This window comes from Belonocnema kinseyi, chromosome 4 (genome assembly GCF_010883055.1).
Source record: "Belonocnema kinseyi isolate 2016_QV_RU_SX_M_011 chromosome 4, B_treatae_v1, whole genome shotgun sequence".
Taxonomy (NCBI): Eukaryota; Metazoa; Arthropoda; class Insecta; order Hymenoptera; family Cynipidae; genus Belonocnema; species Belonocnema kinseyi.
In genome coordinates this window covers 37,569,333-37,579,292 of record NC_046660.1, presented here as the reverse complement: position 1 = coordinate 37,579,292, position 9,960 = coordinate 37,569,333, and the positions used below count along the sequence as shown (strand labels likewise).

General features: G+C 26.4%; 1 protein-coding gene across 2 annotated transcripts in view; it reads left to right on the top strand.

Moving 5' to 3' along the window:
- LOC117171657 (zinc finger protein 37 homolog) overlaps positions 1–9,430 on the top strand; it is a 32,489-nt gene extending 23,059 nt beyond the window's left edge. The window contains exons 10-11 of one of the 2 annotated variants that reach the window (XM_033359162.1): positions 3,880–4,469; positions 4,548–4,863. In XM_033359162.1, the coding sequence (XP_033215053.1) occupies positions 3,880–4,469; positions 4,548–4,790 (833 nt within the window). In that variant the 3' untranslated portion in view covers positions 4,791–4,863. Of the gene's footprint in view, positions 1–3,879; positions 4,470–4,547; positions 4,864–8,412 lie in introns of those variants that run through there. The other variant, XM_033359163.1, reaches the window with a different exon arrangement.
- The last annotated feature ends 530 nt before the right edge of the window (positions 9,431–9,960 follow it).

Genomic DNA, 9,960 nt, shown 5'->3' with positions numbered 1-9,960 from the left:
TAATCCAAAAAAAATTTCAACAGGTATGATTTTGGACCACCCTAATGGTCATATTACGAATTTTTCAAGGTTTCACTAACCGGATTTTGTGTACACCGGACAACAAAGCATAACTACATATTTCCAAAGGTTTCAAAATATTTCAAACGGTTTTAAAATATTTCATAGATTAAAAAATATTTGAAAGGATTTGAACATTTTAAAAAGATTTCACGGATTTTAAAGATTTAAAAAATGTGTGTAATCCGGATTTCAAATATTTCACAAGCGCTTTTAAAACTTTCAAAAGATTTAAAGGATTTCAAAGATTTAAAAACATTTCGATGATGTGCAACGATTTCAAAAGGTTTCAAAACATTTGAGAAAATCGGAAAATTTTTCACTAACATTTCAAAGAATTGAATGATTTCAACTAATAAAAAAGATTACTGAAAGATTTAAGAACAATTTTACAAATATTTCAAAAGATTTGAAAGATTTCACAAAAAATTCCCAAAGATTTCAAAAATTTCATAAAGATTGCAAGGATTTCAAAGATTTCATAAAGGTATCAAAGATTTTAAAACTTTAAAAATTTCAAGCGAATACGAAAGATTTCACAAATATTTCAAAGATCTTAAACTATTTCAAAAGGTATCAACAAATTTGAGAGGATTTCAAAATATTTCAATGATATCAAACGAATACAAAAGATTTCACGAACAAATATTTCAAGGATTTTATTAAATTTCAAGGGTTTTAAATACTTTACCACAAATTACAAAGATTTCCAAAGATTTCGCAAAGATTTCAAAAAATACTTATGTTTGAAAACAATTAATAATTTGTTGATTTATGGTTCTCCTTTTTTTTTAAATTGTTGTCCAATAGAAAATAAAATGGTTTATTTTTTACATCTATAACAAACGGTTATTTTCATTTTGTTATTGAATTAAATTATCTTCATAACTTGTGTTTTAAACATTTTTATGAACACGTGTGGAATTTTTAGCACAGACAGGCCTTAGAAAAAAATGTGGAAAGATCTGGGGTTTGAAATTAGAAGTGCAGAAAATTTTCAAAATTTGGAATTTGCTTTCAATAGAATTATATTCTTCACTTGTAGTTTTATAATTTTTTGAAGCATTTGTGGACTTTTAAGTAAGGAAATACACCAATAGAAAATCAACAATAATTATATTACATACTAAATTCCAAAATTTGGAATTTTTCTTTAATTTTAATTTCGACTCTTGGATGATATCGATTTTTTTTCCAAGTGTATTTCCATGTTGGAAAAGTTCACATATGATCAGAAAAATGTGTAAACCAAAAGTTATGAAAATAACCTCATTAAATATAAAAATCAAGATTTTTTTAAATGGCTGCATTTCTAATTTTAATTCTTGGGTCTTAGAGAGTTTATTTCTAGTGCATTTTGTTTGCTGAAAAACAAAGTCAATCAAATAGGAATTATCACTTAGAAGATAATCGAATAAAAATTGCAAAAAATTGGACCTTTTTTGACTGCATTTTTCTAATTAATGTAATTTAAATTTTACATTTTAAATTCAACGGTTTCAGCTTCGTTTAGAATTGTAGTGCACATTTTTTTGATTTAAAATGAAATTTCATAAAATATTTTAATTAATTTTCACAATAGTAATTTATGGCCTTTAAAATTGAATAATTGTAGGTACAAACCTGAACAAGTAGACTAATTCCTCATTTCTAGGGGTTTTTTATTATAAATTGGCCCATTCAAACTTCTGAGCTTTTCTTTGAATTAAAAAAAAATACCAGCCCTTTTAATATGAATAAGAAACGACTTTTTCGCATCTGATAACTGTTCTAAAATATAAGTAAAAATAACAAAATAAAAAATTTGATTTTTTAATTTTTATTTCGTGATAAAAAAAGCTGTATGGCCTCCAAAACAGCTTGCAAACTCGAAAATTTACCGAGAAAAATGATAAATATTTTTCCGTATGCGATAACAAAAATTTAGACATCAGAAATTGCAAAAAGAAAGGTGTTTTTTATGTTACAAGGTTCTTTAAAGGAATAATCACACATTCAAAAATATTTAAAGCCTTAACAATTAATAATAATAAGGCTATTATAGACTAATATAGTTGAGACATTTTAAATTTGTAGTAATTAGTATATTGAATAATTAAAATTTTTAATCTATTTAAATATGTGTGGAAGAATTTAAAATTGAAAGTGTTTGATCATTTTAGTTGAAAAAATTTCAGATTATGTAGACACAACTTGAAGTCGTTTAAAGTTGCAGAGTTTTGAAATTAATTTATTTTAATACTACATTCATAAATTCCGAAAGATCAAAATCCTATAAAATATCAGATTTTAAAAAAGTCGGACTTTTGAAAATTTGTGGTGCGTGAAATAATTTAATAAATTTATTATTTCAAAAACTATTTAAAAGAGTGATTGTATTAAATTTAACCCATTAACGACCAAAGCTATCAATTTTATAACATGAGTTTGACCGCAAAATTTGTGGGTATAACAAAACAATAAATAGATCAAAAGTACTGTTCTTTATGTTTTTGGGTAAGCTAAATTCGAATCCGTCGTCAAAAATCGAATATTTTGACTTCAAAATTAAATATGGCGGTTTTTGCATACAAAAATAGTGAAAAATGGTTGATTTTTTATTTTTATAATTTTTTGTCAGATATAAAACGCGTTAATATCTTAAAATTTCTTCAACCATCGGTGCACAAAATTCTTAAACTTCAACAGAAAATTTGTATATATATGTTTTTTCTTCCAAAATGGTGGACAAATGCAATAATGTCCCAAAAACGTTTTTTTTTCAACATCGTTGTTTTTATAAAAAAATTCAAAGTTTTAAAAAAAGTTCCATAGATTAAAAATGTCTTAAAATTATTCAATAAATATTCTTGAATTTTTTCAGATTTTTTGAAAAAGTTTTTTTTGCAAATTTGAAATTTTTAATTTTTTTAAAAATCAAAATTTTTTTCTAAAAAATCTAAAAAAATTACATAGTGTTCTATGGTTAATTTCAAGATATTTTTATTCCATGGAACTTTTTTTTAAACTTTCAAGTTTTTGAGAAAAACAAAGATGATGGAAAAAAAACAGTTTTTGGAACATTTTTGCATTTTGTCCGCCATTTTGGAAGAAAAAACACGTATATAAAAGTTTTTTGTTAAAGTTTAAGAATTTTGTGCACTGATGGTTGAAGAAATTTTAAGATATTAAATCGTTTTATGTCTGAAAAAAAATTATAAATATAAAAAATCAAACATTTTTCACTATTTTTGTATACAAAAACCGCCTTATTTAATTTTGAAGTCAAAATATTCGAATTTCGACCACGGATTCGAATGTAGCTCACCCAAAAACATTAGGAACATTACTTTTTATCTATTTATTGTTTTGTTATATCCATACATTTTGCGGTCAAACTCGTGTTATAAAATTGATAGCTTTGGTCGTTAATGTGTTAATTCATTTTTGAATAATTTAGCATCCCAAAATGATTCCTTTTGGGGATAAAATTACACCTGATTGGTCTAAAAATTGAAAAAAAAATATATCTAGTGGTCAGTTAAGATAAATTTTGTTCTAAATACTTGTTTCTAAATAAATTGACTCTATTTTTGTTACTAATTTCGTTCTGTCACTCGTGTATTGTGTTTTTCATAGAAAAATATTGAACTCGTGATTTTATATGGGAAATGGCAGAGAGAAGCATGTATGAAAAAAAATTTAACATGCGTTATTGCGCGGTATTTCGCGAGAATTGTATGGAGTAATACGCGAGTGAATACACCCTCGATGTTCACGTATTTTTAAGCACTTTTTTAGATATTTATAAAAAGTCAATTGTTTTTTTTTTGTCTATAGGAAAAATTGTTATCGAATGGTACAAAAACGTTTTTATGAAGTCGGTGAAAGCGAGAAAAACAGATGAAAAAGAGAAGTTTTTGTTATTATTAAATAATACGCTCTGCCATCCACCTGTAGAAGAGTTAAATAAAATCGATCCTCAATTTAAGGTATCATATCTTCCCCCAAACGTGAGCTCTTTGATTCAGCCGATGGATCAGGGCATTATTCAAAGTATGAAGAGAAATTATAAAAAAATCTTTTTGCGACGAATGCGAGCTGACGAAAATTCTGGAAATATTGTCAACTTCGTGAAGAGTTGGACACTGCTTGACACATCTTTTGCCGCAGCAAGCGCATGGGACAATGTTTCTGAAATAACAATTTCCAAATGTTGGAAAAAATTACTAGGGGACCAGACTCCGTTTGTGGAAGAGTCCGATCCCGTCGTAACTGACGTAACAGACTTGTTAAATTCTGTAACTTCCTCTGAAATCCATTCGAATAAAGATGTTGAGGAATGGTTCCAAAATGAGGAAAACCTGGAGACCTGCAAGAATCTGACGGAGAAGGAAAGTGTGGAGGACGCGTCTTACTCTGAAAATGAGGTATTTTTACGGTACATTATTTGAAAAAAATAGTTGATCAAATAAACAATTTGTTCATAAATATGAGTTTGCTTCCAGAAATCTGAATCTGATGACAGTCAATCCGATTTAGAAGAGGATGTAGAAAGCAACGCCTTAGTTCAGCTTACAGAAAAAAGGCCGAGCAATCCGAAAGAAGCATTCGAAAGTTTTCTAATATTTCGCGAGTGGATCGAAGAACATGGGCAATGTTCAAGCGAAGAAATCGAGAAGCTGAATCAAATGCAAGACTTTATCGAACAAGAATTTTTTAATTTTATGTCTTCTGTTTCCGAATTGTAATTTATAGTAATTTTTATTATTTATTAATGTTACCTGAAAATTATAGTTTAATAAATTACATAAAAAATCACGTTTCGACCAAAAATAAATGCAATTTCTTATGTAATACTCGCATTATTATTATTGTAAAATGTCACCAAAACTACAAAATTTCCTCATTTTATGTAATTTTTAACAAACAAAAAACGCGATAATCGTAAGTTAAACACAAAGTGAACAATTAAGTATGCATTTTCTTCAGATAATAATATTTTAATAATATGTTATGAGCAATGTAATATTTTTACGAATTAATAATTTAAGACCTTTAACAATAGAATCAAAAAACAATAATATATATTTTTTTAAATAGAAAATTATAAGAGAAATGAATTTATAACAATTACAGAAAATATAAGGAAGAAAAATATGTAAATAAATGTTACGCTATAAGTATCATTAAAGCATTCTGCTGATTTCTAATTGAAGTATAACATATGTAAAAATTAAAAAAAGATGAACAGCAACACATACTAATTAAAAAACTGACAGCTTAAATGTTAAAAAAGTCGACTTTCTCATAATAAAAATAACATTAGAACAAAACACAAAAGTATAAACAACATGAATGTAACATTTTTACAAAAAGTAATATGAAATAATAGAATATTCTGAAAAAATATAACATTTCCTTGAAATAGTACAAATTAACGACTAAAAATTAATATAATAGATTCAAAAAACGACTCAAATATTTCACGGAATATTTAAATAAACAAGGTTTTCCCGCTCTTCCGGCCTCTTTTTAATTGGTCGACCACTGGCGCGGACGTGGCCATACAGGGACAGTGGTTCGAGGGAAAGGGTTTTCGCCACTCGGAATATTCAAGCGTGAGACTTGGAATAATTGAACTTTCACTATATTTGGTTAAAAATGCAATACTTTGACTTGAATTATTCCAAAAATTGAAGCCTGTTAGCTCTACAAAATATTTTTGATTATCAACTACAAAATTGATTTATATTTCAGGCTATTGGGTAAATAACTTTTAATTAATTAAGTTACTGAAAAGTTACGATACTTGTAACTTTTTGGGTAATTTTGTTGCTTTTTAAAAAACTTGTAACGGAACTTAGTTACGATTTTTGCAATAACTTCGAACTTTAATTTTAGTTAAAGTTACTTAATGCTTTTGTATGTTTTCCCGTATTATAAAAGGTTTATGGGTCAGTTATGGGTAGAAAATTTATATTTTCTATTTAAAAATAAAATTGTTTCGTAGAAAACTCGTATTTTTTATTTGAAAATTCAACAATTTAATGTACACTTTTTCTTTCTTGTTTCGAAATTCGGATTTTTCATTTCAAAATTGATCTCATTTAGTTGAAAATCTTATGTATTTTTTGGTTTAAAATTCAACTATTATTTTAGAAATTTAACTTTGGTTGAGAAGTCAGCTTTTTTGTTGAAATTTCGTATTTTTTTGGTTGAATTAAACTATTTTGTTAGAAAGTTCAACTAGTTCGTTACAAAATAACGAAAATTTTTGTTGAAGATTCAACCCTTTTTTGTAAAATTTTGATTTCGGTTGTGAAATTCATATACTTTAGTAAAAAAAATTGGTATAGAGGTTTCCGCTATTTTTTGGTTAAAAAAGAATTTTTTAGGATGAAAATTTAACTCTTTTGTTGAAAATTCATCTTTTTTTGTTTGAAAATTATAGAAAATTTAACTGTCTAGTGGAAAATTAATTTTTTTTTTCAAAATTAATATTTTCGGTGTGAAAATTCATGTATTTTGTTACAAATTTAATTATTTTTGTAGAAAGTCCAAATTTGTTTGAAAAGTAACTATTTATTAAAAATTCGTCCTTTTGACTTAAAAATTTATTTTTTCTGATAAAAAATGTTATCTTTTTTAGACTTAGAAATTGCATCTTTCTTGGATAAAAATGTAACTGTTTGTTTAAAAATTAAACTATTTTGTTACAAATTCATTCTTTTTGGTTAAAATTAATATTTTGTTGTTAAAAAATTAACTAAAATCTTTACTATATAAAAGTTCAAAATTTCGTTTTTTATTAAAAATGCATCTGTCTTAGTACAAGTTTCATCGTTCTTGGGTAAAAATGCAACGATTTGGTAGGGAATTCAACTATTTTGTTAAAAATTCATCTTTTTTGAAAATTTATCTTTTTCATTTAAAAATTCATCTGTTTTAGTAGAAATATATTCTTTTTAATGAAAATGCAACATTTTTATAAAAAATCTTCTTTGTTTGAGTGTTCAACTATTTTGTTCGGAAGATTTAGTTGAATCATTTTGTTAAAAAATCATGTCTTTGTTGAAGATTATATTTTTAGCAGAAAAGCTGTTTTCGGCTTAAAATTAATTTTTTAACTGAAAATGTAATTTTTCCAATTTTTTAAAGATCTTTTTTTAGTTGTAAATTCTCCTTTTTTGGTAAAAAAAATCAGTTTCTTTGTTTGAAATTTTCTTTCTCTTGGGTAATAATGCATCAGTTTCGTGGAAAATTAATTTTTTGCCGAAGTCATAATATTTGTTTGAAAATTCAATTTTTGTAGAGAAAATTCTTGAGAGAATTTTAGTAGAGAAAAATTTTTTTCTTGAGTGAAAAATCTTCTCTTGTTGAAAATTTGTCTTTTTGGGTGTAAAGTTATTATTTTTTTTTTTTTGTATAAATTTCATCTTTTGAATAAAATATAAACTATGAGACTTTTTTGTTGTGAATTTATCTTTTTAGGTTGAAAGTTCAACTATTATGTTAAGAATGTAATTATTTTGTTGAAAATTCAAGTATTTTGTTAAAAATCTATCTTTTATAGTAAAATATACATTTTTTATATAAAATAATTTAATAAATTTGAAATTTTTGAATTTGTATCAGAAATACTGATTTCTTCCGTTTTTAAAACATGTTATATTAAAAGTATGAGAAGATTAAAATGCTGATATTTGAATATTAATGATAAAGGAAAATGAAAAATCCGGAAATTTTGAAAATGAAGTTCTCAGGTACCCTGCCGAATTCTACTAGCAATAACTTGCAAAAAATTTTTGGAAACTAAAAATTAAGTACAGTAAGAGGCGGAGGGTTGCTAAGAATATTTGTTTATGGTTTGTTACAGGGAGCAAATTTCATTTTTGAATTTAAAAAAGAGAGCAGAAAATATTAACCGATTTCAAATGTTTTTCTTTAACTGTTTTCGATGTCGAACAACAAATTGTTATTCCTCAGCTTAAACGATTCGATCAATTTGAGCATTTTTACTTCACTCTACTGAAGAGTGTAGTTTTAAATTTACATTGAAAGTATTAATTATTATAAGGAAGAAATGCCGAATCTTGGAAAGAAATATTTATGAAAACGATATTAAACATATCAAAATTGTGCATTGAGCTCATTTTATTTTCCTCGGACTTTTTTTATATCACATAGATTTCCAACGACCTAAGCATATCCCATTTTTAAAAATAAATTCTTTAATGGCAGAAATGATTGAAAATTATTTAAAACTATAACATTTCTTATAAAAAGATTGTTATTTTCGACATATAAAACTAAATGTTTCATCTTTCCCCCCTTTTTTTTATTTATTTAAAAACTTCTTTCGTCTTCCAGAGGAGAAACCATTCACCTGTAAATTTTGCAAAACGGACTTCAGACGAAAGGACAATTTGAATCGACACATAAGACACCATCATTCTGAAGAAAGCAAACTCGTCGAAAAAAATGCAACTAGCTCAAAGTCTGTAACTCAAAAAAGCGAGCCTTCCAAACCGAAAAAAGTTTTTACAAAGAAACCAAAGAAAATTCCGAAAACACCGTCTCCTGCAGTCGCTAAATGCACAAGTAAAGGTTCTGTGCTTTATGCAAGTTCCCAAAATCAAATCAATTCTAGACTGGATTCTATGGGAAATATCACTCCAGTGATCAGAGCTACCGGCGAACTCAGCAACGCTGTTCCTGTGATTAATGGACCAATAAGTATAAAGAAATTCGTCGAAAGTACAGAATCCCACAAAAAGACTTTCACTTACATAAAACCGATCCCGATAGCGGAAGCGGTTGTGATAAACCGAAGAATCGAGGAGAAATTGTATTCTCAGAATACCTCAAACAATTATTTTTTTCGTAATTATTCTAGTCGCGATTTACCGAGTAGAGCTACTATTTCCAACAATTCTGATGGCAGAAATGTGGGTACATTTTTTGATAGAGGTAATTTTAATCCAGAGCAAAAAGCGAGTTTTTCGCAAGTTAATAAAAATGCTGAGACTGATTGTCATTTAAAAAATGTAATTTCTTGCAATGAAAAAAGCTCGGATTCTAAGATCGAAAATGAGTCGAATTGTGTCTCGACAATAAAAAAGCACGCCTTTTCCCCGGTGAAAGAAATAGAGATTAGCACTTGTGATACTGAGAAAAGTCCAGAAGTTGGTTTAGCAAAAACGGGCAGCACGTACTGGAGACGCAGAACTGCGGAAACCCTGAAACCTAATTCTAAGTAGGGAAAACATAGTTATTTTTAAGTTTTTAGACTAGGATTAATATTTAAAATTACTTTCGTACTTTTAAATAATTTTTAAAATGTTTATAACTGTTGCGAAATTCCAAAGAACTTTTCGATTTTAAATCGCTTTATTTGCTTGAAATGAATGAATTTTTAAATAATATATTTTTGTGTAAATATAGATTTAAGATAAAAGTATGCATTTAATGTATCTATTGTGAATAAAGTACTTAATGTTCCATATATTTTTAGGCGCATTTTTCCCCGTTAAACGAATACTTAAATTTTACATTAAAAATATAGATTTTTAACCAAAAATGGAATAGTTAAAATTTTAATGGAAAAAAGGAATTTCCAACCAAAAAAAAAGTATTTTCAAGAAAATAGTTTAATTTTCAACAAAATGTTGTCTTCAACCGAAAAAATTAAATTTTGAACCGATAACAATTAATTTTTGTACGAAAAAAGGTCAATTGTCAACCAAAATTTAAATAATAAAATTTTAAATTAACTATGGAATATTCAATGGGAATAAGTTCCATTTTCACGCAAAAATATATATATATATATATATATATATATACGAGGGTAGTTCAATAAGTCCTTAGAATGAAGTATAAAAACAATTTTTTTTGGGTAATTTTTTTTTTATTTTT